Source organism: Pseudopipra pipra, chromosome 21, assembly GCF_036250125.1.
Source record: "Pseudopipra pipra isolate bDixPip1 chromosome 21, bDixPip1.hap1, whole genome shotgun sequence".
Taxonomy (NCBI): Eukaryota; Metazoa; Chordata; class Aves; order Passeriformes; family Pipridae; genus Pseudopipra; species Pseudopipra pipra.
Window position 1 is genome coordinate 6529206 of NC_087569.1, and position 27357 is coordinate 6556562.

The 27357-nt window shown below is 47.7% G+C and overlaps 3 protein-coding genes across 7 annotated transcripts; 2 read left to right on the top strand and 1 right to left on the bottom strand.

Moving 5' to 3' along the window:
* Positions 1-3: 3 nt before the first annotated feature.
* SERPINF2 (serpin family F member 2) lies at positions 4-8797 on the top strand. Of its 2 annotated transcripts, none has more exons than XM_064677402.1 (9): positions 4-1081; positions 2190-2247; positions 2913-2975; positions 3893-4307; positions 4598-4741; positions 4943-5146; positions 5995-6137; positions 6721-6925; positions 7718-8797. In XM_064677402.1, the coding sequence occupies exons 1-9, from the start codon at positions 1062-1064 to the stop codon at positions 8041-8043; spliced, it is 1578 nt and encodes a 525-aa protein (XP_064533472.1). In that variant the 5' UTR covers positions 4-1061; the 3' UTR covers positions 8044-8797. The 2 variants fall into 2 exon arrangements, with proteins under 2 accessions (XP_064533472.1, XP_064533473.1); XM_064677403.1 differs by lacking the exon at positions 4-1081 and adding an exon at positions 1567-1724.
* Positions 8798-12509: 3712 nt separating this feature from the next.
* SERPINF1 (serpin family F member 1) lies at positions 12510-19574 on the top strand. 2 transcript variants are annotated; one of them, XM_064677414.1, is made up of 9 exons: positions 12547-12643; positions 14169-14185; positions 15107-15192; positions 15595-15793; positions 15874-16029; positions 16852-17055; positions 17819-17961; positions 18585-18795; positions 19166-19574. In XM_064677414.1, exons 3-9 carry the CDS (start codon positions 15115-15117, stop codon positions 19423-19425), a joined length of 1251 nt encoding a protein of 416 aa, XP_064533484.1. In that variant the 5' UTR covers positions 12547-12643; positions 14169-14185; positions 15107-15114; the 3' UTR covers positions 19426-19574. The 2 variants fall into 2 exon arrangements, with proteins under 2 accessions (XP_064533483.1, XP_064533484.1); XM_064677413.1 differs by lacking the exon at positions 14169-14185 and having other exon boundaries at positions 12510-12643.
* Positions 19575-20063: 489 nt separating this feature from the next.
* SMYD4 (SET and MYND domain containing 4) lies at positions 20064-27254 on the bottom strand. Of its 3 annotated transcripts, none has more exons than XM_064677381.1 (10): positions 27089-27252; positions 26112-26263; positions 25654-25739; positions 23907-25056; positions 22933-23115; positions 22475-22641; positions 22023-22158; positions 21474-21590; positions 21016-21139; positions 20064-20381 (listed from the first exon to the last, which is right to left on the bottom strand). In XM_064677381.1, exons 1-10 carry the CDS (start codon positions 27217-27219, stop codon positions 20231-20233), a joined length of 2397 nt encoding a protein of 798 aa, XP_064533451.1. In that variant the 5' UTR covers positions 27220-27252; the 3' UTR covers positions 20064-20230. The 3 variants fall into 3 exon arrangements, 2 of the variants coding, with proteins under 2 accessions (XP_064533451.1, XP_064533450.1); XM_064677380.1 differs by having other exon boundaries at positions 25654-25743; positions 26116-26263; positions 27089-27251; XR_010435535.1 differs by having other exon boundaries at positions 20250-20381; positions 21490-21590; positions 25654-25743; positions 26116-26263; positions 27089-27254.
* Positions 27255-27357: the final 103 nt, after the last annotated feature.

The following is a 27357-nucleotide window of genomic DNA, read 5'->3' on the forward strand; positions in this document are numbered from 1 at the left end:
TTGTTCTGGGGGAGCTGGAGGAGGGATGCTGTGAAGATGCCCTGGATGTAAGGTAGGACTGCTGCACAAGGACTTGGATTTGCTTTCCAATGGGAATTAGTTCCTCATGTTGCAGCAGAATGTCCCAAAGTAGTTTGTGGTTGCAGAGCTCAAACCTGTCTCCTCCTTCCCCGTGTCTGGGGTGAGTTTGGGAACCAAGACTTACTGCAAGGAATGGATGACTGGAAGAACTGTGATCCCATTAGCATTCCCCACTGCTCTTTAGTGACTCCTCTCCCACTGAGGACACAGACAGAAGGTGGGAAGGATCACCATCACTTCTGGATACAGCACAAAACCACACAGGACAGGACTGCTGGAATTCTGCCCGTCCCTGAGACTATTCCTCCATGCCCCAGCAGTGTGTGCGTGCTGTGGAGCCTGGCACCCGGGCCAGCTGCCCTGGCAGAGCTCTGGAGCGTGCTGTGCCCCAGGGGAGGGACCAGCTGCTCTTGGCTCAGCCCAGCCTGGGCATCACACCCTCCCACTCCATGTGTGGCCACGGGGGCCCTGGGCACCTGCCATCTGTTAAACCGGTGCCTTGCGCTGGCTGCAGCAGAAGCAGCTGTGATGCAGGGAGTGAAGAACTGGGGTTTTCTGCAAGGAAAATTCCAAAACCAGAGAGCCCTGTGGCAATAAATACCAAGCCCTGCATTTTCACTGAGGGTTATGAATAAAAGAGCACATTCCCAGCACAGGGAGTGTGGGGAAAGTGGAGCCACTACTCAGGACAACTGACTTTGCACGTTACTTTTGCTGATGAGAGATTCGGAGCTGGTGAACTCAGTGTTAATGTTGTCCTGAGGATACAGCAGCCCAAAGTGTCTCCCCATCTCCAGATGCACCACAAATTCGCTCTTCTCCTCCAAACAAATGTTTAACCGGATGCTGTAGGTCAATATTTGCCTGCCAGGTTCTCAAACAGGGGGTGGTGCCGAAGGTCGCTGCCGCGGTGGGCTGGACAAGAGCTGTGTGCCCCAGGCAGAGCTGTCAGCTGGGCTAAAGCAGGTGCCAGCTCCAACATGGACATGAACAAGCTCAGGTAAGGGGCAAATAAAAGAGGGTTTGATATAAATGAGTGCTCCTCCAATGAGCAGTAGTGCCCCTCTGGGAGAGTGGAGTGAATTTGGCAGAGGGTTAACGGATGAGGCACCACCAGGGAGGAACAGGGTGCTCAGGGTTGTATGTGGCTGCAGGATTTGGGGTGAGGGAGGAGGGGAAATGAAATGGCCTCAAGTTTTGCTTCTTCCACTTGGCAACTGGGGTCTTAGCCCAGCAGTTTTGGGTCAAGTGAGGACTGCTTGGAGAGTGGAAAGCAGCCCCAGGAATTAAGTATGGCAGTTGTGTTGAGGGCTGGGCTTTGGCACACTGACTTTGTGTTAAGAAAAAGATATGTTATTTTTGTTTGAAAGGGAAAAGTGGCTGGGTGAAGCATTGGCCAGGGAATGGGTGGGGTTTTGTCCGTGACCCTGGAAGCCCTGATCCCACTGTCCCAATACAGGAATTGGACTGCGGGGGTGGGAGAGGCTGGGTTTGCCAGCAAGGGGGGAAGGCAAGTGCTGGGAAGGGGAGGACTCTCCATTCCAGGACATATTGCCGAGAAACTGCTCTGGAATTGCCTTTTCCACCTGCAAAGTCCCTCTCAGACAGCACCTGCTTAAGTGCCTGCAGCCCCACCAAGGCAGGTCAGTATCCCTTCTCCCAAGAGCCCTGGGCTCAGCTGAGGATGCTGTGCCCATATCTCAGTGGTTTCCATGGGAAAGAAGCAGAGGGTCTTGTCTCCTTCCAGAGGCACAGTGTGTGCAGCACTGATTAGGGAAATACCATTTGCAAGCCAGAGAAACGAGGGCAATGGGGTCAGACATGTAGGATCCAAGCGGGAGAGCGTCATGTAGGAGCCTGGCTGTGGTTGCAGCTCTGCTCCAGTGAGGTTCCTGGTCCTCTCTGATTTCACTGCCTTGGCGTCAGACCCAGGAGTCCTGTGTTGTTTCTTAGCAGCATTGTGCATCTCCCTATTGCTTTCTGTGAGCTCCTGTGCCAACCTGTTTGGCCAGGTTGATAATTTTCTCCCTGTAGACCTGAAAAGGCTCAGCTCACTGCTGCCAGGCAGCTGGAAATAACTTTTCTCTCGGCTGGCTCTTCTGTTCCAGAAATATGGTGTTCCTCTGGGGTCTGCTCTGCCTATCTGCTCTGCACAGCCTCCTAAGGGTAAGTTCTCACTCCATCGAGGTGGGGGTGTGAGCACAGCCTCTCCCCACCAGCAAAGGGCAAGGGCAGTGTGGTGGCTCCCTGCACCAGACCATGGGGCAAATATCACCCAGTGCTGCTGCATGAGAAGCCCTGGAAGGCAGATTGGTGGAGGTGCTTCTCTGCTGTGGCTTAACCAGCAAGGTTTCTTATCTTTTACCCAGATAAGATAGCTGTGGATATTATCATTATTCATATTTCTGTAGAAAATCTTTGGAAACTTGGCTTCAACTGTATTTAGTGACTGTGACTCTCAGGCATTAAGAGGAGGTTGTTTAATAACAGCCATTAATTTCCCCTCCCCATTTTAAATTTGGATCCTTGTCAGATCTGAGATTGCAAAACTGCACTGCTCACTCTCTAGAGGATACTTTATTTTGTATTCGTCTGACCTGACCCCTTTCTAAACAAATCCAGTGTTTGCAGTCTCTCCCAGCTCCTGCTCGCTTCCACCTCCCCACGTCAGACCCCACTGCCTCTGGGTCTGCATCTTAAAGCCCTGCCTGGGCTATTGCCCTGTGGGGAACTGCTACAGCCAGGAGTAGGAGTGGGACCAACTCTGAAAATTCAGAGAAAATTATCAGACACCTGACTTTTTTCCTTTACTGATTTTTTTTTTCCTACAGTTTTCTTTGGTACATGCCATTGACCAACAGCGTCTCTTCCTAGACAAAGATGGGAAGCTGAAGGTAAGCAGTGACTGATTCCACCCAAGTGGACTGAAGTTATGCTGTGGTGTTTGCAATGGTTTTCCAGCTTGTCCTGAGATAGATGAACCCAGATAGTGAAATCCAGTAGTGCCAGTGCCTTGAGAAAGTCCATCTTTCATTCCCTCCTGTGGCCAACACCATGCTCCCTCACACTAGAAGCTCCAGCCTAAATAACTGGGCAAAGTATGGAGTTAACATTAGTACTGGTATGTACAGGGGCTGGCAGGTGGATGATTTAATTTCTGATTGATAAGGAAAGGTGAGGATCCTCACCAGCTGTGAGGATGACAGGGAGAAAGACTCGTAGCTCATGCAACCCATTGAGCCTGGGGTGTTTAAGACTGTGAAAATATGAGGAGAGCAGTGGCAGTGCTACAGGCTAAAGCCTAGAAAAGTGGAAAATGAAGAAATCTGGAAAGAAGAGGGATGTAATAGAACAGACAGGTCAAGAAAACACAGATGCCTGGAGGAGGAATTGAGCCAAACTGGATTAGGGCTGTGACAGTAGTAGAGGGTGCTGACTGGTGTGTGAGGCAGATGGGCACTGCCAAAATGTGTGAGGGGAGGAGGTGAGATCAAGGCTGAGGACGATGGATCTATAAACACTGAAGGCACAGGACGTGTGCTGAGCAGGTGGTAGGTCTTGCCCTCAAGCTTGCCTGCAGCAGGCCCTGAGAGCAAGTGGAGGAGGAACCACTCAGTCCATTTTCACAGGATATAAGCCTTTCTCTCTTCCAAACTCATTGAGGTGCTTTTAAACTCAATGTTAAGCAAAAACACAAGAGTAGAGGAGGTGGAGAGTTTGCTCAGTCCATTTAGGTGTGCAGTAAGGCCCATGAGGGAGGGTGTCACTGTGCTCCTGCTTTTCCCGTGCTATCCTTTATGTTTCTCCTCAGGATGTGAAAAGTGCTGGAATTGTACAGTCTGATCTGCTGAGACCCAACCCAACCCTGCCAGATGCAGAGCTGGTAGAATTTACTTATGACAGCTCCCAGGAGATTGGTGGACCCATGTCACCATTTGCCACCAACCTTCCAGACACAAGGGATGACGGGAACCTAGAAGATGAACCCATAGCTGGGGCTGGGGGCTGTCATGAAAACAAACTACCTGGGGAAGTTGCCTCTCCTGAAGAAGGAGAGGCTGAAGATAAAAGCTGTGAGATGACTTGGAAGAAAAGCCAGAGGCTGGCAGATGGCTTGGTGAGATTCAGCATCGATCTCCTGAGAGAGGTCCAGCTGGAATCCAACAGAACCAATGTGATCCTGTCGCCCCTCAGCATCGCTCTCGCCTTGTCTCACCTGGCACTTGGTAACTTCTTAGCTACAAACCCACCATTTCCTGCCCTTCCCCATACCCTCTTCCAAAGGCACTAGCAAACAGTGTGCAAAATGCAAATTAAATACAGTCCCTTCCACTTATCTTTACTCCTGCAGCTTTAATTAGGTGTGATTACAATTGAAGCTGCCCTCTGAGGCTCCCACTCTCAGACTTCTCCAGCCTCTTTTGTAAGGCACAGCATGTTTCTAACAGGAGGCAGCCAGAGTAACATCCCTGTTTTCCACTGCATGGGCACGACCTAACAGGAATTTGATTTTTAGGAGCAGCAGATCAGACAGAGAAGCATTTGCTGGAGGTGATGCACCTGGAGTCTGTGCCCTGTCTCCACCACATGCTGGGCACCCTTCGCAGAAGGCTCAGCGAGTCCACCCTCAGCCTGGCATCACGTCTGTACCTGCAGAAAGGTCAGAGCTGGCACAGGGGGGTCTGTACTGGTGTAGGATAAAACTCCCAGTGACAGAGAGTGATGGAAGCACGCTGCCACACTGGGAGACATCTCTGTTTCCCTAAGCACTCCTCTTGGGAGTGTCATGCCACTGGCTGAGCCACTGAGCAAACCCTTTCCATGTCCAATGACTTAATGTAGAATTCTACCCCTCTGCCAGGATTTGAGGTGAAAGAGAAGTTCCTGGAGGATTCAGAGAAGTTCTATGGAGCAAAGCCCATGACCCTTTCTGGGATCAGTGAGAATGACCTTGTAGCCATAAACAACTGGATAAAGGAAGCGACTCGTGGGCAAATACCCACCTTCCTACAGCAGCTCCCTGAAAACACGGTGATGCTCTTGCTCAATGCAATCCATTTCCATGGTGAGCTCCACAGGCTTTCCTTATTTTCCAAGAGAAATAGTTAGAAATCTAGTTTTCTGCAAGCCCTGTAGCTGAACAGCACCTCCTTTCCTTGCTTCCTGCTAGTCAATCTGCTTGTTCTTGTACATCTGCTGTTCCTCTTGCTTAGATTTCTCTACAGAGATGATTCCCAACTGCTTCACATGTGCTAAAAATGTTACTTGACAGCAGACTCCGAATGCAGCAGGTGGGACCTGCAGTGCCTTTGCCTCCTGGTTCAGGATCCCAGGCAGTGGCACATCCCTGCTCATCTAGTCCTAACTTGATGATCTTAAAGGTCTTTTCTAACCTAAATAATTCTGTGATTAACCAGGTCACATGCAACTCACTACACACCCACCACAGAGCTCAGAGGCAGCTTCTGTGGATCTCCTTCTGACTACAGCACAGTGGTCAGGCACATCTTCCTCTTTTAATTCCCTGAGGGCTGTGCATAGACCAAACACCTCCAGTGTAAGTCTACAAATGCTTTGCCTTGGTCTCGGAGCAGTGTTTCACCCTATGCAGCACAAAGGCAATACTCCTCATTTTTCAAAGCACAAACATTGTTTCTTTTATCTCCATAGCCTTCGCTGGTCTCCCACACTGAGGCATGAGGATTTATCCTTGTTCTTTTTGTTATTTCACAGTCCCTCTCTGGATGATAAGAGTTTCCTGCTGTCAGGGCTCTTCCAGCCTTGGTACTGACTTCTCTTTGCTGTATTTCTACTTGCCTGGCACTGTCTGCCTTGTTAGAGAACTCAGCTCAGCAGTTTCTGTTTTTCTACCCAAATTTAACTGTGTTGATTTCAAAACTTTTCTTTTGACAGGGTTTTGGAGGAATAAGTTTAATGCTAGCTTGACTGAGACAGATGTATTCCACCTTGACAATAAGTTTGTGGTCCCAGTTGAGATGATGAAAGCCCACCAGTACCCCCTGAGCTGGTTTACACTGGAGTCCCAGGACATTCAGGTAGGGGTCTCACAGGAGCATTGCAAGTTTTGATTGGAATTTCCTCTTATGGTATTTTACTGCCTGCAAGTATTCTTTCAAAAAAAAAAAAAGTTTTTTTAACAGGCACAGGACTCAAAAATTTAATAATCATCCCTCATCCTTGCTTCTAGTAAGAATGTTGGATCTTCACTCTCAGTCTCTGGGAAAAAAACACAAAGAGATATTCCCACTAAGTGGGAATTAATAGTTTTAAAGCCCTGAGTTAAAGATAAATGAGGAAACATGGAAAGGAATTCTCTGGGACAATGTACTGTTGGAGCGCTTTAGAATACAGCCAGAGTGGGTACAATGTTTGTGCCCATGGGCTTCCACTCTGCCGTGTGCTCAATCTTTACCACTCAGTGGCTGATACTAAAATCTAATGCTGTTATTCCAACGAATTTTCTCTTCTGGAGAAATCAGATCCCTCCTTCTCACCACAGTCTTCATCCGATAGCAAGACTGGCTCTGTAGACCAACTGGAAAAAGACTAAATTAAAAGCACCACTTTCTGGATTTTCCTTCCTTTTCCATAAATTCTTCTGGTTGTTTTTATTTCCAGGTGGCCAAGTTTCCCTTTAAGAGTAATGTGAGTTTTGTGGTCATTGTACCAAACCAGTATACTCGGAATCCCTCTCATGTGCTGGAGAACTTCCCTTACAAACAACTATGCAGGCTTTTCCCCAGAGAGGTGCCCACCACAGTGAAGATCCCAAAAATAAAATTGGACTACCAGCTGGAACTCAACCAGGTTCTCAGTCAAATGGGTAAGGCCTCTTTGCACAGAACAAGCCAAGCTGTTCAATCTATGGCATCTGTTCACTGACACTTAAAACTGCCACCCTTGTTTCTAAAGCTGTGCCTCACAGCTTGCTCCAGAATTCCAAACTCTCCCATCCCTTCTTCCTCTCCTCCTCCTTACTCTTTGCTTGCCTAGCACCAAATGTTTTGCTCCAACAAGATGATACTACAGAGAAGGCAGCGTTCACAGTTTCTCCATTCCCCTCCTTGTAGCCAAGACCAACTTCCTCCTGTGCATCAATCTTTATCTCTTACTTTGTCATTTAATGCACTGTCCAGGACATGGAAATTGCCAACAGAGAAAATTCAGATCACAAAACTTGGCACTGAAATAAAACACCAGGCACTGCCTTTCCAGATGAGAATAATTTAAGAGTTCATTTTGTTTTGCAGAATTGCTTAAAAAAATAATCTCTGTAAAAGTGTTTCCAGCCTAGCAAGAAAGAGCCTTCAGACTTGCTGCTGCTTTTTAAGGATGACTTTAAGTTTTACACTACTATTCTAAATGAGGTGGACAAAGCTTGTGAAACCTGTTCTGGTTTTGGCACCCTCAGCTCTTCATACAGAAAGAGACTGGGGAACCTGCCTAGACTGCAGTTTTTGTTTCTCTTACCTGTCAGTTCTCCAGGCCTTCATGGTGGGCAACACACGTAGCAACAGAGCAGGGAATCGCTTTCTTCAGACAGCTTTGAGAAAAATCAGAGCTGATGGCACCACCTGGGGAAGGTTAACTTTAACTTCATCTTCTTTCTCTGTAGGCCTCCAGGAGCTGTTCACAAGCCCAAATCTGCAGAAGATCACAGATGAGCCTCTCTTTGTGTCCAGTGTGCAGCACCAGTCCACCATGGAGCTTAAAGAGGATGGGGTGGAAGCATCTGCTGCAACCAGCGTCATGCTGTCCCGCTCGGTCTCTGTCTTCAGCCTCGACCGGCCCTTTGTCTTCATTATCTTTGAGGATGAAACGGGCATCCCGCTTTTCATAGGCAGTGTCCAGAACCCCAACCCCAGTGCTGCTCCCCAGATCCAAGAGCCACGGGACTCACGTGAAGCCACAGATGCCAATAAGTACCACGTGCCCAAATAAGAGAGGAGTAGAACCTAAGTGTTCTGGGACTGCGACCTGACCCTCTGGACCAGCTGAGAGAGGCCTCCTGCCCTCAGAGACCTCCCTCTGAGGCCATGGGGGGCAATTCCTTACTATTTTCCTTTACAGATCCCTAGAGACCAGTCCTGGGATAGCCCATTCCAGCCCTGACAGGCTTCTCCAGGCTGAGGTTCCCCTCTGTTGAACCTGAAAAGCTTGCTTTGCCTGGATTTCCCTTCCAGGGCTCTCAGTCATGGAAGGGAGACTTTCTTGTCCCCAGACTGTTATTAGAGTCTTTATTAAGATCTTATTAGAGTCCCCCATAGCCTGGAATCATCATTAGCATCTGGCAGCTTGGACAACAGCCAGAGATATATTAATATGGCTCTTCCTTCCGCAGTTCCTGGGAACATGTCTCCCTCAATGTTCCTCTGAAAACCATCTGTGCCCACCTAGAAAATGACCTCTAGAGCAACTGGACTAGTAACCAGTTGTCTTCTCTAGGATGAGTCACAGCCACTTCCAGGCACAGGCTCTTTTAAAAGATTCCCTTTTCCCACTCCTTGGCAATTTGGATTTGATGTAGGAGGCTCTGCAGTGGGAAACCACTTTGGATCCTTATCTGCAGCCCTTTTCCGGGAAACTCTAGAGGTTGGGTAATGCTAGATTTTTCAAGACATATTTTATAAAGTGTTTTTTAGTAATTTTTATGTTGGCAGAATAATAAAGAATAAAGCAGAATATATTTGCTGAAGGTGTTGCATTGAAGGACACAACAAAAGTTGAATAATTGCAAAGTTTGGGGGGAAAAAACGTCTGGGCACTAGAGAAGGAAAGATAGGAGAGGCTCTGGCAAAGGATCAGCTTTTTGTTACACCTCATCACAGAGGACAACAGGGGCTGTGAGGTGAAATGGCAAATCTGTAAAGGCTCTCCAAGGACTGAGTCCAAAAAGTTTTGGGCATCTCACCTGCCAAGTGTGCACGGGATGCTCTCTGGGTCAGAGCTGGCTGTGTAAGATGGCAGAATTCCCTGAACTAGGGCATGAGCTCAGTGGCACAGAGTCAGGAGGGTATTTTGCCTGTGAGCAGCAATGCAGGGATAAGTAGGAATGTGACAGCCTTTAACCTTTCTCTTGGGTAAAACCTGACAATTGCTGGGATCTGCTCAGAGGGTCAAAGGTGCTGACCAGCATCTGTTAATTGCAAGTTGTCCTTTATTGGGATACTCCTGACTCCACAGTGCTGTAGATGGCTGGGACAGCTTCCAAGGAAAGCAGAGCAGATTTTGACACCTGTAGCTGAATGTCACTGCTTTTGCCCTATTTTGGCAAAAGACAACATCCTGTTACAGCTTCACTTTTGTCTGAGATGGGAACAGCCCATCACAAACCCTGAAATGAGTCTTTGTTCCAAGGCAGTGGTGCACTATCATGAAAGCTCATGAGGCCCTGGCACAGGTTGCCCAGAAAAGCTGTGGCTGCCCCATCCCTAGAAGTGTCCAAGGACAGCTTGGACAATGCTTAGAGCAATCTGGTCTAGTGGTAGATGTCCCTGTCCATGGCAGGAGGGTTGGAGCAAGATGATTTTTAAGGTCCCTTCCAACCCAAACCATTCTGTGATTCTATGAAAGAATCTTGCGAACCCTCCACCCAACCAAGCCATCCTACCACTTAAAAATATTGGCCTAGCTCACCACACCCCTGCCATGCTGCAGCTCTTTCTGTACAAAACTCCTGTCCATAGTAGATTCCGGTTCCAAGCCCCCCAGATTCTGGGTAAAAAGGATGGTGCTCTGTTTTTGCGAAACAGCAGTTACAGAGCCCAGGGGCCACCCTTCTGGCAGCGTTTTCCTCACTGGGGAAGTCTGCCTTCCCTCAAAGGAAGGAGCAGAATGCTTCTGGGAGCCTCCGTCCCTGAATAGTCTGCACCATCTGCTGGCATAAGAGAAGGACTGACTCACTAACCATGAATTCTGGGGATGCAGGCGACTTTGGGGAATAAAAAGTCCTGGCTCCAACCTGCAATTATGCATTTCTCCCAGTCTAAAAGGGGAAGAATGGCTGAAGATAATGCCTACCCCTCTAACCAGTGTAATGACACATACCCTTCAAAAAGAGGCTGTAATTACAGGGCCAGGCAATTTTAACAAGTAAACCCACAAGAATTCAGCCCTACTATGAGGGCACAGCTCTAGCCCACAGGGAACATTTTAGCTTATTTATACAGATTCATTCCTAACATTCAGAAATACCATTCCATGCCTTAGGTAAGTCTTGCCTTGGCTACTGTAACCTCCCTGAATGCCACCCTCTTGCACTGCAACCTCTGCATAATTTGAAACTCAAGTCTTTTGACGCCTCTGCCTTCCAGCTCCCCCTTCTACAAAGTTTTTTCCCTTGTTCTCAGTTTCCTGAACAGCTTGGTTCTTATTTCCTATTTTCTCTCCTGTTGCCATCACTCCTCCTCCAAGCTATTCTTGTCAAACTATTAATTTCATCTTATTTGACAGTACAGCAGCCCTCCATGACTGTGCTTCGCTCAACAAATTATCAGTTACACCAACCATAAGACTCTTTTTCACTCCACCGGCTTTCCAGAAGAGGCAGTTTGTAAAATGCAAAGTAATATTAATGTCTCTGCTCAGGAATTTCCACTTTGCATTGCTAAAGCTTTCATTTTGACTGAGCTGTACTCTGAAAAGACATGACTAGCACAGGGCGTCTGCTCTATCCATCTGCACCACTGGCTCAGAATATCAAATAAGTCTCAATATCTTTAATATTAGATGTATTTTTTCCTTACTAGAGCAAATTCATATCATCAGTACTTCCACAGCTGAAGTGAGCAATGTTCAGACAGCATATTGAACCCAAACCAGAACAACAGTAAAATGTTTGTATTGATTTAACAAAACTGATTTTGTTAGATGAGTTTAATGCACCATTTCAGGGATACCCTTCACCTACAGGAATAAAACTGGTCTTTCATAACATTCTATGCAACTACCACTCTGATTTAAACAGTTTAAAATGAAACCTATATTTAAACAGATGGGAGTTCATTTGAAGATAGAGACGAGACATAAAAACTTCTATAGTGGTCCTTCCATAAAGGGCATTTTAATACCACAAATAAGGTTTCAAAAAGAGATGAAAACCACCAGAAAATATCTCCACAGCCAACACTCCCATTCCTGGGCCGAGGATGGTACATTAACAAGCACAAACATCTCTCTGCAGATGATTTCTCACAGAGCAAGCTGAGAAGCAGCTGAAAGCAGAGCTGTTAGCCTTCTTGCTAGAAAGGGTCACCTTTGAAGCACTGACTAATCAAAGGGCAGATGACCTGGTTTGCTTTTCCAGCTTGCAAAACCAGCAGCTAATGCATCTCTAAACTCATCCTTTCCCCTTTGCTGAGTGCAGCACACTTGAGGAACTCCTCATTACCTGCCAGCAGTGAGCCTGGCAGCCCAAAGAGTTATCCCAGTTCAAGACTAGGGGCACTGACAGTACTGCCTACAATTTACTTCCAGCATTTCCAAGTAGACAAACAGCTGGATCAGGTTAGCTACGTGTCCAGTTAGCCCAGTATCCTGGCTCTCCCAGTATCCAGTAACAAATGACTGTGTAGAAGAAAGCCAAGAATGACTAAGGACAAGGAAAACCAACTGTTCTCTGGTTGTACTGCCCAGCTGCTGAGTCTGATGTTACATGTGACCACTGTCAGCCTTCAGGGGACCTGTCTTCCACTAATTTGGTTTGGGTTGGTTTTTTTACCCTCAAATCTGTTTATCTTTCATATTCTGCAGAATCTAGTAATAACGAGTTTTACAATTTAATACTTATTAAAAATACACTCCCTTGACTTAAATGTGCACTGATGGGTGCTCCCCTTGAGTCTTCTATTGCAAATAATAATGAAACCCCTCTGCCCCTTTCCTTTCTCCAGATCATTTGTCATTCTGTAAGCTCCTACAAGATTCTCTTAATTAATCTTTCTTTAACAAGTCGTTGGCTTTTTAGCTTCTTTCTTTTTTCACCAAAAACTTTAAGCCAATTATGTTAATGACTTCTTGTTAACTAGTAACTATCACTGGATACAAGCAGTTCAGAGCATCTTCCCCTTAACTGCCTTAAACAACAGAATCTTGCTCCCACTTTGTAAGTCTCTCCATTAGATCTTGGACATAAATCCATAAATCCATTAAACACTGCTGCATTAACCATACCTCTGAGACAAAAGAAATTCCCTGATGTGACATATGGCAAAACTGCTGGGATAAACGACTTGCTTAAACAGGGCAGGGAGCGTTTGCCTCTCCAGCCTTTGCTTTACCCACTACGCTGCCCTGAGCACAGGGAGCACATTTGTCTTGGAAAAAAGGGTTAAAAAATTAGTGCAATTCAGTGGGAGAGTGGCAGCAGCAGAAAATGGGAGCAGAGCACTTTAAGAGAGCCCTGGGAAGCTGTAACCTGAAGCCTGCCGAAGGCTGGGCTGGGGGAAGCAGCAAAAAGCAGATGTGGCTGCACCAAACCCACACTGTCCTCGACTCGCACCCGCTGGGAGCCCCTGACAGCAGCGGCACAGAGGAGCCCGAGGTAAGGGACAGCTCAGGGCAGCTCACCTGTGCCCACTGCCAGCGGTGAGGGGAGCACAGGGCAGGGGCTGAGGCTGGGGAGCTCTCAGAGCACCTGGGAAATGGGAAGAATGGTTCTCGTGCAGGTGTTAAAAGGTGTGATTCCCACCAAGAGACCTCACCAAGGATTGGGAGCCACCAGCACCAGCTTTGCCTCCGGGGCTGAACTGTGCTTGGGAACTGGGGTGGTTTTCTGCCTTTCACGCATCTGCCTTGCAGCTTTTTCTCTGTGATGGTAACAACTTTGGTGACAGTCAAATCCTCTAGAGCTGGTAGCTGCAGGATGCTTCAGGAGTGCTGTGGGGTGGAACGAGCAGAGTGAGCAGTGTGAACTCATGGCTCATGTTTCACAGCACCTCTAAAGGCAGAAGCGTTTATAAACGATGTGAGACTTGTACCATTGTAGAGGGAAAGCAAAGTATTTCCTTTGCACCTGCAGGCCTTCACAAATCGACAACTCCCAGACACAAAGTACCTTCTCAGCTCATTTCTCAAAGTTTTCTTCCTGTACCTTCCTGACTGTAACATCACACGCTGTTGCTCCTTCTCGTCTCTTTAAAGACAGCCACAGATTTTAATATCATGCCTGAAACATCCCACCTCTCTCCAACCAAATTCTTTTCTCTGCATTGCTGGCTGTGTGCTAAGAGAAATACAAATAGAATCCAGATGTTCAGGCCAATTCAAACGCAAAAGGCTTTGTCTTTTTAAAATGGAAATTGCTTTTTGGCAAAGTTTGAGAAATATGAAGCTGGTGACAGTACTGGCAAAAACAATACAATCTGCAAAACCAATCTCCGTTCTCGTGGTCCCAGGAGCCCAGTGTAGTTGGAAGCAGGGGTTGTGTTGAGGTTATTTTTTTTTTTCTTCAGAAAAAAGGTTATGCTCCATGGAAAACCTTCATCTCTAAACTAGACTGGGCCAAATCTCTTCCTCTCAGCATGCAAGAATACAGCTTGGTGCAGGCATCCTCACAGAGCCCTCGCTAAGGCCTGTTTAACTGAGACTCACGCAGGGCTTCTGTCATCTCTCTTCCAGCATGGTGCCTGTTCACTGTAAAACTCTGCAGTGATAGGAGCAATCCCAACATTATATCCACTATCATACCACCAAATGCACTGGTTTGTTCCAGATAATAAATTCCTCTTGATCCACATCTTCTGCACCAGAAACCTCATCTACTCAGCAGCTGGGATAGCAGCAGGTCGCAGGATGCAAGTGCACAGGGAAAAGAGGGTACCACTTCTGTGTTGCACTGACTGAACGCAGATGAAAACTTAAAACCTTCACTGTGGTGCCTTTTTCTCCATGGGAGAGCTGCCTCCAGAAGAAAAGACAGGAAAGGGAAACAGAAAACTGCCTTTCACTCTGCCTGAACTGAGTCCTGAACTGGGGCTGTTGTAGCCACGTGTATTTCTAGCAGCAGGCATGTTTTCTTTACAGCTGAAGTTAATCTGAAACACATGTTCTTTCTCTGATTTCTCTAGATGCCTGGATGACAAGGGTTAGTTAAATACAACCCTCTTCCTTTAATTTCTGGGAATCTATCTAAACATTGCTTCAGACCAGCCTCGGTGGCGTCTATTCTCGGGGGCATGACACTGCAGCAGCTCTGGTTTACCCACAGCAAAACCCTGGTTACTCACTGCCCTTTGGACCAGACAGATCTGTCTGGAAGGGCCACATATACCAGTACTGGAGTGATGAAAAGTGGATTCCACAGAAGGAACTGCTCTGGGGAGTTTCGTACTTTTCTCCCACCTCTGTTAAAAAGATTGAATAAGTCAAGGTCTGTCTTTCACTTTTTCTCTAGATCTGGCCCAGCATTAGGTATTTACTCCTCCTCTCCTTATTGTCTTTTAAGAAAACTCTTCTATTTTACTTGATCAAATTGCAAATAAGAAGCAAAGGATGCACACAAGCTGTGTAGCCTTTCAGGTACGTGCAGACACAAGAAACATGGCAAACTACTGACTGAGGCAGGTAGCTTGTGTAGCAGAACAGTAACCAGTCAATGCTGTCTTCTGCCCTGTTAAACAATATGGATTTGGTACCTTTTATAAATGAAGACTTGAATTCTTTGAAGTCTCAAACTCAGAAGAAATGATTTGGTGCTTTTCTGGACCTTGGCACTCAGAAACTGCCAACATCAGTGTGGTTTGGGCCACACACATCTGCTTTTGTGCTCAGGCACACCCACAGTGTGTGCTTGCCCAGTTTTAAAGTCACTGGGGCCAGGCTGGCTGGGTACTTCCCACTAGAGAATAAAACTTGGCTAAGATCAGGTGTGTGTTTCACAATTGGAAGGACAAGCAGCAGCATGTGTCACTGCAGTTCCTGTCACAACCAGGTACAGTGAATACTAGTGGTAGAGGTGTATTTGCTTGGTTGCTCAAACTCTCTCTGCCATGTTCTTACTCTGTAGGTTCAGGCATGCAGATTCCAGTGGTTCTCCTTTTCCTGGGTCTCTTAACTGTCCCAAGCAGAACCCAGAACTCAGCTACTGAGCAGGTGAGTAGGAGATAACAGGCAAAGAGTGAGGGAGAGATACTTGGAGCAGGTAATTTAATTCTAGAGAATCTTATGCAAGGATTAAGCACTACCCTCCTAAGTTACTAGGATTTTATTTAGCAGCATAATGAGACTAACTCCTGCTTTACCTAGATAAAACCACAGCAGTTACATCAGGGGATGACCACGAGGCAGAAATAGTGGATTTCAAATTCAGTGGTGCCTTTGGCTTTCCTGGGACACTTAAAGTAACTGTTCCCACACTCATCTCCAAGATTAAGCCAGTATTTCTGTACATCACAGGAGAGTACCTGTAGACTGTTTGCCTTTGACACGTTTATCACAACTGCGCCCGCCCTTGCAAACTGCAAGTCTAACCAAAGTGCTCCCTGTACCTGCCAGAACTCTGCCACCGCTGATGGAGCCAACGCTGGCGAGGAAGAGGAAGATCCATTCTACAAGACCCCTGTAAACAAGCTGGCAGCTGCAGTCTCCAACTTTGGCTACGACCTGTACCGCCAGCAGTCCAGCCGCACAGCCACCGCCAACGTGCTGCTGTCTCCCTTCAGCCTGGCTACTGCACTTTCTGGTCTCTCACTTGGTGAGTTCTTGCCCAGTTTCCTCACACACCATTTGGTTTGACAGGCTGTCCCTCACTGTTGTTGTTGCTGCTCTTGGCAGGTGCTGGAGAACGAACCGAAGATGTGATTTCTCGTGCTCTCTTCTACGATCTGCTCAACAAAGCTGAGGTCCATGACACTTACAAGGACCTCCTGAGCAGCGTGACTGGACCAGAGAAGAGCATGAAAAGTGCCTCCCGGATCATTTTGGAGAAAAGTAAAAGTCCTTCTTCCCCTCTCTTACATTTTACCTAAATAACTAGCAGCAGGTAGTTATTTAGGTGTGTGTATACACACACACACACACATGCACACTGAATAACACAGCACTAACAACTGTGGCTCTGACATCCTCCTGAGCCAGGATGCAGACAGTGCATGGAATGCTCTTGCTGCTTCAGAGAGCCTGGAGAGTTTGTGTGCACTTAAATAAAACACCAGACATGCACACAAAGACAATGGGGATGGAGCAGTTAAAAAAAGTCCTAAAAAGAAACTTGCTGAGAATTTTGCCTTCACTCCAGGCTGTCTGGCAGGTGTTGCTGGCTTCCAGGAACCACAGATCACATTTTCTATTTGTGATAACATTCAGCCATATTCCTTTGTTTAATTCCTTGCAGAGCTATTTTAAATGTCTGCTCTTGGCATGCAATAAACATCTGCTGAGAAAGCTAAGAGCTATCTTTTGGAACCTGCTGGTTCCAAGAATCCAATAGGTTGAGTAAGCTGTACCCATAAAGCAGGCTGGAGAAAGAAGAAAGGCTGATGTTGGAATAGCTGTGTCCAAGCCTTCGGTTCTTATCTCCTTTTTTCACTTTTCAGAAGAGAGTTATCCCACACTCCAGCATGGGTGGCTGTAGGATTTGGATCAGTTTCCTCGATGGGCCTTCAGTTATTCTTCTTCAAAGCAGGTTTCTGTATATACACAGCCACAGATATTTTTTGAGAGACCTGCTGCTGGGTTTTGGATTGCAATGTGCTGCCTTGAGATTGTTTTGGTAAGGGAGCTCGCTGCAATATCCATGTTTTTGTTCCCCAGGACTCAGGGCAAAGCCTGGATTTTACAGCCAACTAGAGAAGTCCTACAAGATGCGTCTGAGGGCACTAAGTGGCAATACCCAGTTAGACCTGCAAGAAATCAACAACTGGGTCCGGCAGCAGACAAAGGGAAGGATTATGAGGTTCATGAAGGACATGCCCTCAGATGTCAGCATTCTCCTTGCTGGGGCTGCTCACTTCAAGGGTAAGAATGTTGTGTACTTGGATACAGAGAGAGTCCATTAAGCACGTGTGAGAAGAGGAATGCTCTCAGTTCCAATAAAGCAAACAGACTGCCAGAGACACAGAGTGTGAGAAGAAAGTGTTTGAGAACGTTTAGTAAAGAAGAAAAAACACACACTACCTGAACAGAAATAGTCCTGAGGGAGGAATTATTACTCTTAGGAAGCTGAGTCTTGATCTGTTTGCAGTAAGAGACCAGAGAAGAAAGTTTAAGCTCACAAAACTCCAGAATATCACCACTTAGGGAAGGCGCAGCTCAGAGTGTTCTGAGCCTTTTTACCACTGTAGAGGGAATGGAAGGAGATACTAGAGAGCTGTTCTAAAACATGCTGTAAGCCAGTGTCCTGGAGAATTATTGCTTAGAGACAAGGAGCAAAATAAAGGGTGGGGAGAGAAGCACTTTATATGCATTGACACAACTGTTACCCTTTAAAATAGTTTTGTAATTACATAAGTAGACATCAACTTCCCAATAGCTACTCCACCCATACATACACTGTCTTGATTATTCATTTGCCATTTAGCCAATTCTCAGATGAAAAGGAGGGGCCAAAGATGGCAGTAAATCAGTAGCTCCAATCAGTCTATTTCTATCCCTGTTATGCCTCAACTCTTAAAGCTCAAATACTGTATATTAAAGCACAAGATTATTCAGCCACAGACATAAGCCTGGTTTCATATACTATTATTCCAGAAAATCCTCCCTTTTATATTTTAAAAAACAGGGACATGGAAAACCAAGTTTGACACCAAGAAGACTGCCCTGAAGGACTTCCATCTGGATGAGGACAGAACTGTGAAGGTGTCCATGATGTCAGACCCCAAAGCCATACTGCGATATGGCTTTGACTCAGAACTCAACTGCAAGGTCAGAGAGCAAATATTACATAAGATCTCCTAAACCTACTGAGGAGCAGGTTCAGCTACACCTACCTGTTAACCCATTCCAGAAGATAGCCTTGCTCTTCCCATCAGCTAGTTTTGCAATCCCTATTTTGAAAGGCAGTATGTTGATTCTTAGGATATCCTGCTTCTACATCAGCTATGTGACAAGCAGTGCATAATTTAAATAATGCCCAGGTCCTACCAGCCTGTATTGCTTGACTTAAAGTTGGGCAAGAAGGGCAGGGCACACTCCTTAAAATTTTTCCATCTCTACCTCTTTCAACTAATCTTTCACTGTAGCATGAGCTCAAAGATGTTCTAGCTGAGAATCCCCCAGAGCAATGCTGCAGGATTCAACAGGTGAGAGAGCACTTGCCATATAACAGCAGGAAAAGTGCAGCATGGGTGGATGGAAAGCCTGGGGAAAAGCCAGAGGGGTCAGGAAGCATCATGTTGGATAAAAGCAAACAGGAAGGAAGAACAAATGTTAACTGGAAAGGCTGACCAGGCACTCAAGATTCAGGACTGTGCCTGGTACAGAATGGGTAAAACTGTTTATGGTTGATGTGACCCTTTCTCCTTTCTCTCTTATTTCTGGCTTTGCAGATTGCCCAGCTGCCACTGACAGAGGGAATCAGTGCCATGTTCTTCCTGCCTACCAGGGTGACCCAAAATATGACTCTGATTGAGGAAAGCCTCACTTCGGAGTTTGTCCACGATGTAGACAAGGAGCTGAAGACAGTCCATGCTGTGCTAAGCTTGCCCAAACTGAAGCTGAACTATGAAGAGGCACTTGGCAGCACATTAAAGGAGACAAGTATGTACATCACACCCCCTTTACAGACTGCCAGGGCTTGAAGCAGTGGGCAAGTTGCTTCCTGCTCTCAGAAGAATATGAAGCTGGTGGGTTATTAGTTAGGTCAGTGTGTAGAGATTTCACCAGCAACTAAATCATCTTGCCCAGGACTCCTCAGCTTTTTATCGCATCTCTCCATCATGCTCATACAATGCTTCTGAGATTGAGGGGGTGAAGCTCAGTACAAACAGGTGTAAGCTGCTCCTCTCTGTATCCCCAGTAAACTCTGCCAGAGCAGCTCTGTGCCCTCCTGGATCACAGCATTAGCTGTACTGCTCCCCCACCCGCAATCCATGCTTTCAGCTAATGGAATTCTCTTTCTTTCCTCCAGGGCTCCAATCTCTTTTCACCTCACCTGACTTCACCAAGATTTCTGCCAAGCCTCTTAAGTTATCTCATGTGCAACACAAGGCAATGCTGGAGCTTAGTGAAGATGGGGAAAGATCCACACCAAATCCTGTGGCGAACGCTGCTCGTCTGACCTTCCCCATAGAATATCACGTGGACAGACCTTTCCTCCTTGTACTGCGAGATGACACCACTGGAACCCTCCTCTTTATTGGCAAGATCCTGGATCCCAGGGGTGTTTAGATCTCATCACAATAATCTGCAATGGTAGGGCCCAAATGGAAAGGGTGGTATTGGGAGGGATACTGACTCCCTGCTCTGCTGCACAAAGACACAACTTGCAAATCTTATGCCTTCATGCTGCAATAAAAGAGCTTTTGCTATTAATCTCAGCAAGGCCCAGTATTCTCCCTTGAAAGATTGTCTGCCTACATCCTGTGCCTTCACTCCCAATTTCCCCAGTGAGCCACAATGCAGTTCTGTGTCCCAAAAGCAAGAAATACCTGGTGTATACTGCATTCTTCCCTATCCTGCTTTCCAACCTCACACCACTTGTTGATACCGAATCCCTCATTACTGACAGACCTGTGCTGGAGCCCTCCAGGTTCTGCAGTGCCCCCTCTTATAGGCTGTAAGTTTGCACTTCCCAGCCTGCTGCCTCACCCCTCCCAACTATTTACATTTGACACTGGCAAGAAAAGTGCTTCACAGTATTAAAAATAGAAGGCAGTGTGCTCTGGATGACTGTACGTTCATAATGCTCAGGGTACCACACAGGGGAGAGTCACACTTCATACACAAGCAACTCAAACATTTGCTTCCAACCCACACACAGAAATTATACAACAGCCTCTATTCCCACCATACCACACACAGACCTCTCACGTTAGAATTGGTCATTTTATTTACAACAGCCTCACTAAAGAGCATTTCTGATTTCATTCAAGTTGCTGTTACACGATTTTCCAGCTTGTACTACATGACTACCTTACCACATGACACTTAGCTTTGATGAAAGATCACATTGCAGCTTCCTTTGACAGGGAAATTAAGTCCTCTGAAGGATGCTTCTGGGAAGCTCTGACAGACAGGTCTTCATCTCTTGTAGTTCCTGGATCTGAGCACTCTGAGGACCACAGTGCACTGACAAAATCTCCTCTGCTCTTTGAATTGTGCTCAGAGCTTCAGAAACTGCAAATCTGAAATAGGAAGATAATAGCAGAGTATGCAAAATACTTAATTCAGCTTCTTGACTCACACAACCTTTAAGCTCTTTCTAACAAAAACCTAAACCTGTTCATGGGTACAGATCCCACCCTCCCCTGCCTTTCAGCACCAGGCAAATCATGTGCAACTTCAGCTGCAAAGGGAGGATGAGGGGGAGGAAAAGGTAAGGAGATGGACAAAACCTGAAAACATTATCTCTGAGCATAGTACCCCCTATTTCCTCACTGTGGCTCCCACCAAAATTAATTCAGTTAAAGGGAGGTGTTGTGCGAAGCTTTTCAGAAGCAGTCCAGGGATTTCCTTGACAATAAAGCAAGAGGATTTCATTCTCTCCTTTGAGAAGATGTCAGCAACATTACACAACTGAGGTATAAACACCAAGGGTGATGAGTTGTCAGAATAAAATGATTGGACAGGGAATAAATTGAGCCAAGGAGAAGTGAAAAATAGACAGGCAAAAGCAGAGAAAACAGGTCCAAAGAGAGCTGTGAGGAATAAGGGAACCCCAGTGGGGTCCTGTGTCCTGTCAAGGACCACCTGCCATGATACTGTGTCAGACACACAGGAGTGGTGCAGGGAAGGGACAGAGGATGAAACCAAACTTACCCATTGAAGAGAATTTGTGCCAGCTTGAAGAGTTCATGACCTGTTTCTACACTTGATGGCCCATGATGCATTTCCACAATCCCAATACTCTTCTTCAGGTGTCTGGCTGCTTCCTGCCACTTCCCTGATGGAAAACCAAAACAAAACAAAAAATGAGAAATGAATAAATATTTTCTAGAGCTATCACCACCCAAAGAATCTGACAGCATTATGCACAATGTGATGAACTATGTCCACAGCATTCTTGGGAGGCTGCTGAACTCAGAACCAGGACAGGCAATCTAGAAGAACATGAGATGACATTATTGTTCACTGGCTGCTAGGAACATAGTTTTGGTCTTTCTGAGAGCCCTGCTGTCAAAACTAGGGAAAAAATGCAAGGGCCAGTCTGAGAAAAGGCTAGTCATGTTAAATTCAAAGTTCAGAAAACATGGGATAATGGGAAGACAACACCATACCAAGAGTAGCATAGACCTGTGCCAGATGATCCTCCATTTCTCCCATCAGCAAATGCTCTGGAGATAAGAAGTTTCCAGCATCCATTTGACACTTCAGGAGCACTTTGATAGCCTGATCTATAATGAAACAGGTTATAAAATTCATCCTATGGCAAGTCTCCAGCTGTCCATGATCTATGAAGTAAAATCAATCTGATCTCATCTTTGCATCTTACACAGGTAATTGGGATTTGGTTGGGATTCAACTCTGCTTATTCTACCCCAGTGTAGGCCCAACTCACCCCAGGAAAGCAAAGCCCGGGAATGCCTAACTCCAATGTTACCCTGACTTCTTTTTTATTTAATTACTTTACTATTGGACAATGTGTGACTTAGATTAATACCCGGATCAGGGGTATAAAAAACCTAAAGGTGAAGTCCCCAGGGACACCAGGCCACATGCCATAAGACCCCAAAGGCATGAGCAACAGTGCCATCTCATGGCTACAGCTTTGTGTCCCAACGTGTACTCCTCAGCTCCTGACCTTAGAGCAGAAAGCTGAGCCTTACCAGCCTTCCTGTCCCTCAGCAGGTCTAAAGCTTTCTTGATCTGTTGCTGAAGGTCCTGTAAACGGCGTGACAGGTTCTCTCTGCTGGCTGAGGTTGCACAAGCTTCATTTGAACAACAAAGCAGGTCTTCTTCCCCCTATGGAAATCATCCCTGTGATCATTCCTGCTCACGTTCAACTCAGCACTTACTTTCCATCTCCATTAGCTCTGTATTGTTTTATAGAGATGCTAAATTGTTTTTCAGTTGTATTCATTAAACAAAGTGACTTTTTCGTAAAGTGCTATTAGCTTATTTGATTTTATAAGAAACAGTGAGATACTGGCATGACTCTACAGTAGCTTTTGCCTGCTGAGCAGGGATTGAACTGAGGTCTTTAACTCTTGGCTTTCCCAGAGACCCAAACCTTACACACCCCAGTTAAGTTCCACAGTTATAACTATGGGAGAACTACCTGCATTGGAGCCTGGCAGCTGGGACAGCAGAATGAGTTTCTCATGGACACCACGCTCTTGACATCAGACTCTAACTCATCAAGGCATGCCCGACAGCGACACTCAAAGAAATACTGTCTGAGAAGCTGTTGTCTCTCAGCAGCTCCCATTCTACATTGGTGAGGCCCTGAAAAGGAATGGCAAGGGTAGAAATCTCTAAACAGGGACAGTTCTTAATATCAGAATAAATGGATCTTGGTTATAATTGAGACCACATTATGTTTTGGAGAGGACATAACTGGAGACTGAAAATCCAACAAAATTTTATCAAGTGATAAAATTTTGTGATGATATCTTTGGTCAAGGCTGATACATAAATGAAGGCTCCAGCAACATTATGGTATTATGGTATTAATATCCACCAGAATGCCAAGGAATGATGTCTGTGCCTTGAGACAAACCCAGAGTTAATGCTTACCATAGCAATGGAAGATCTCTTGGCCCCTTGGGATTGGCTGCGATGCCCTGACAGTGGCAGCTGTCCCACTGAATGACACGCTGGTGTTGGGACAGCACGAGTGGTTCAGGAGGCTGAGGACAGGAAAGAAGGCTGTCGCCAGGCGCACGGGCTTCTTATTTACAACAGCACCATCTCCGGGCCCTGGAGACAGAGGAAGAACAGGCAGGTTGGGAATGGATGCTCACAAACCCACGCAACTTCTGCAACGAGCGCCGTGACCGATCGCAGACAGCAGCAGGAAGGTTCCCGGTATATTGCTGCAATAAATAATAGTGAAACACGCTCTGCATGTGCACCAAAGAACAGGCCAGCGTGGGACAGGCCATTAAATTTTAAGCAAGTCATTTTCCTCTGCAGTGGGAGCTTTTTACAGCTGATAATTCAATCTCTTCACTTCACACAAGCTAGATGAGCAAGGACAGGACGGTTCCGGGCTCCTCAGTACGAGAAAGACAAGAAGCTACCAGAGAGGGTCCAGCAGAAGCCATAAAGATGCAGAGGGGTCTGGAGCATCTCTCTTATGAGGAGAGACTGAGGGAGGTGGGCCTGGTTAGTCCAGAGAAGACTGAGAGGGGACAATAAATGTAAATATCTCAAAGGTGGGTGACAGGAGGATGGTGCCAGACTCTTTTCAGTGGTGCCCAGTGCCAGGACAAGGAGCAATGGCCATGAAATAAAACACAAGAAGTTCCACATGAGGAAGACCTTCCTTCCTGAGGGTGGCAGAGCACTGGAACTGCCCAGGGAAGGTGTGCAGTCTCCCTGTCTGGAGACATTCCAAACCCACCTGGAAATGTTCCTGTGTCACCTGCTCCAGGTGACCCTGCTTTGGCAGGGGGGGTTGGACTGGGTGATCTCCAGAGGTCCCTTCCAACCTTAACAATTCTGCGATTCTGTGACAAGAGAGAAGGATTTAAAAGCTTTTATCTTACCCAACTCCTGCATTACAGTGATGGCTTGTGCATTACACTGCAGCTGCAACACATGTCTCAGCATCGCTTCTGCCACAGTCTTCAGCTCTGGAGACAATTCATCCGAGGTTTGTTCAGATGTCTTTGTTTTGGGCCACTGCTCAGATGATTCCTGATTCAAAACAGCAGCATGTAGGCCAGCCTCTTGCAGCTGTTTGCATATGGCTACTACACTCAGCGTGCAGAGGAACTTGTGTTCAGGGCTGTGCTGCTCAGTGTGGGGCAAAAGGTGGAACACAGCTTGGTAAGAACTGTGATACTGACCACTGTCGTCACAACCAGGGATACCTCTGGTACCAGCTCCTGGCTCTGGTGTCTCACTGAGACATTTGCACCCTGTTTTGGGGTTATGAGGGTCCTTGTCCCCGCTGTGGGACCATTCCACCAGCCTGTTAACCTCTGCAAATCCTGCCAGTAGAACAGTCCTCAAGGCCACGTGGCAGAAGACGCCCAATGTGAGAAGCAGTGCTCCCAGGGAACACTCTGTCCTGTGGTACTGCTCCCATGCCATGTCTGCACAGTCCTGGCTGCAGTACTTTGCATAACTGCACCCCCGACAAGGCACTGAGGCCAAGAGCTGCCTCAGACAACGGTGGCAATAAAGATCTGCATTAGTGACCCGAGTGTCCCACGCTGTTTCACTGTCCTGCAGAGGAAGGCTCTCCTCAGGGCAGAGCACACTTACAAAGGCCTCCTCTTTCAACAGGCTCTGTCCTGGCATGATGTCCTGGGAGGCCACCAAGTGTCGTCCTCTCTCTCTATCAAAATTCAAGCTCAAAGACGAAGATGTGCCTGAAATACTGTTGTTCTCTTCCCAGATCTCTGACTTCCCTTGCATGTCACCACGTGCTTCTTGTGCAGGCTCTGGACACCTCTCTTTCTCATGTAATTTAACCTTCAGCTGACTTAATTTTTTTAACAGTGTCTGGTGTGTAGGACTAGTCATGAGCCCATCCATATGGATTTTACTCTCCACCACACTGAGGGCGTCTGCTGCATCCTGTAACCTCCCCAGGCACAGCAGACACTCAGCTTTCCGCAGCAAGACCTTGGGCAGCAGCCTATCTGGATAGCCATGGCTTTCAGCTCTGGCAATGTCTTCCAAACAAACCTAGGAACAAAGAGAAGGCCTTTTAAATGTACTTGAAAACCAGCTGAGACTCGTGCTCTTTTATTCCACCTATGATATTCTCATTAAAATATTCTGTATGTTAACCAGCACTGCCAAGCCCACCACTAACCCATGTCCTCAGGAGCAACATCTATACAGTTTTTTAACACTTCCAGGGATGGTGACACCACCACTGCCCTTGGCAGCCTATTCCAGGGTTTGACAACCCTTTTTGGGAGCAAATCGTTCCAAATATCTAACCTGAACCTCTCCTGGAGCAACTTGAGGCCATTTCCTCTTGTCCTGTCACTTGCTACTTGGAAAAAGAGACTGACCCCCACCTGGTTACAACTTCCTTTCAGGGAGTTGTAGAAAGCAAGAAGGTCCCCCCTGGGCCTCTTTTTCTCCAGCCAGAGCCCCCTCCAGGTGCTCCTCATCAGACTTGTGCTCCAGACCCTTCCCCAGCTCCGTTGCCCTTCTCTGGACACATTTCTACACACCTCTTGCTACACAGGAGGGCTCAGCCCACCCTGTGGGAGTTTGGCCTTGCTTGGGGGCACCCAGGAGCATGGGTGGTGGGTGCTTCCCTCCGCTTACCTCAAAGTGCTCCAGGTGGAAGAGGGCGGCGGAGCGGTTGGCGAAGCAGATGGACACCTCAGGGCTGCCGGGGGGCTCGTGGGATGCTGCCTGTGGGGACCAGAGAACTGCTGCTGCCTCAGGGATCCCTCACAGGACCCTCCCAGCAGGGGTTGTGGGACCCCCTTCCTGGGGATCCCCTCATGGGACCCCTTTAACCATGAGGGGGCTGTAGGACTCCCTCCCGAAGGATCCCCTCATGGGACGCTTTTGTCTGCGAGGGGCTGCGGGACCCTTTCCCTGGGGATCCCCTCACAGGACCACTTCAACCATGAGGGGTTGCAGGAGCCCCTCCCCGGGGATCTCCTCATGGAAGCCCTTTGGCCATGAGGGGCTGTGGGATCCCCTCCCCAAGGATTCCCTCACGGGAGCCCTTTGGCCATGAGGGAGGAGCTGCTCTGGGGGCTGCCCCACCACACCCACCTTTGAATAGAGCCTCAGGGCCATCTGGTACCGCCTGCGGCCGAATTCCCGGTTTCCCTGCTCCCGGTAGAAGCTTGCAGCCTCTGGCTCCTTGCCCGTGCACACCCTCTGGCACAACCGCACCAGGGCCGCCTCTTCTTCCTCAGTCCTGCGGGACACAGGGGTCAGCACCACAGAATCACAGGATGGGTCAGGGACCACACTGGGAGGGACCACAGCGGCTCATCTGGTCCAACCAGGGTCATCCCAGAGCACCTGGCACAGGATTGTATCCAGGCGGTTCTGGAGTATCTCCAGTGAGGAGGACTCAACACCCTCTCTGGGCAACCTGTTCCAGCGCATGGTCACTGCACAGTAAAGAAGTTCTTCCTCATATTCACAGAATCAATTAGGTTGGAAAAGACCTCTGAGATCGTGTCCAACCTACGACCACCTTGTCAACCAGACCACGGCACCAAGTGCCACGTCCAGTCGTTCCTTAAGCACCTCCAGGGATGATGACTCCACCACCTCCCAGGGCAGCTCATTCCAATGTCTAATCACCCTTCATCAGAAGAAATTCTTCCTAATGTCCAACCTAAACTTCCCCTGGCACAGCTTAAGACTATGCCTGCTTGTCCTACCTCTAGTTGCCTAAGAGAAGACTGATCCCTCCTTTCAGGTAGAAACATGGAATTTTCCCTAGTTAGAACGTCCTGGACATCAGTTTCTGCCCGTTGTCCTTTGTCCTATTGCCCAGCATCCCCGAGCAGAGCCTGGTCCATCCTCTGACACCCCCCTCTAGATATATATACACATTAATGAGGTCCCCTCTCAGCCGTCTCTTCTCGAGGCTGGACAGCCCCAGCTCCCTCAGCCTTTCCTCACACCAGAGATGCTGCAGCCCCGCAGTCACCCTCGTTGCCCCGCGCTGTTCCCGCTCCAGGAGCTCCATGTCCCTCTCGCACCGCGTCCCGCCCAGCCCGCGGCTCACCGGAGCAGGTCGCAGCCCAGGCGCACCGCGTCGTGAAGCGAAGCCGCCGCCAGCCGCTCCCGCAGCGGCGGGTCCAGCTCGGCCCAGCGCCGGGCGAGCAATCCCCGCCACTCCGGCCCCGGCAGCGCCATCTCCGGCCCCCCCACTCCGCCACCAACTGCCGCTGCCATGGCGGCGCCCAGAGGCGCCAGTGAGACGAATACAAGAAATACTTCCGCCGTACAGTCCCGACAGCCAATAGAAGCTCTGAGCTGCTGGTGACGCGCCGC

Excerpts from the sequence above, each read along its gene's own strand:
- SERPINF2 (XM_064677402.1), top strand. The coding sequence starts at position 1,062 with ATGGACATGAACAAGCTCAG. Across the intron at positions 1,082-2,189 it reads ATGGACATGAACAAGCTCAG|AAATATGGTGTTCCTCTGGG; the intron begins GTAAGGGGCAAA and ends CTTCTGTTCCAG. Across the intron at positions 2,976-3,892 it reads ACAAAGATGGGAAGCTGAAG|GATGTGAAAAGTGCTGGAAT; the intron begins GTAAGCAGTGAC and ends GTTTCTCCTCAG.
- SERPINF1 (XM_064677413.1), top strand. The coding sequence starts at position 15,115 with ATGCAGATTCCAGTGGTTCTCCTTTTCCTGGGTCTCTTAACTGTCCCA. Across the intron at positions 17,056-17,818 it reads TGGGGCTGCTCACTTCAAGG|GGACATGGAAAACCAAGTTT; the intron begins GTAAGAATGTTG and ends TTTAAAAAACAG. Across the intron at positions 17,962-18,584 it reads ACTCAGAACTCAACTGCAAG|ATTGCCCAGCTGCCACTGAC; the intron begins GTCAGAGAGCAA and ends CTGGCTTTGCAG.
- SMYD4 (XM_064677381.1), bottom strand. The coding sequence starts at position 27,219 with ATGGCGCTGCCGGGGCCGGAGTGGCGGGGATTGCTCGCCCGGCGCTGG. Across the intron at positions 21,591-22,022 it reads GCTGAGGGACAGGAAGGCTG|ATCAGGCTATCAAAGTGCTC; the intron begins GTAAGGCTCAGC and ends GTTTCATTATAG. Across the intron at positions 21,140-21,473 it reads ACAGGTCTATGCTACTCTTG|GGAAGTGGCAGGAAGCAGCC; the intron begins GTATGGTGTTGT and ends GTTTTCCATCAG.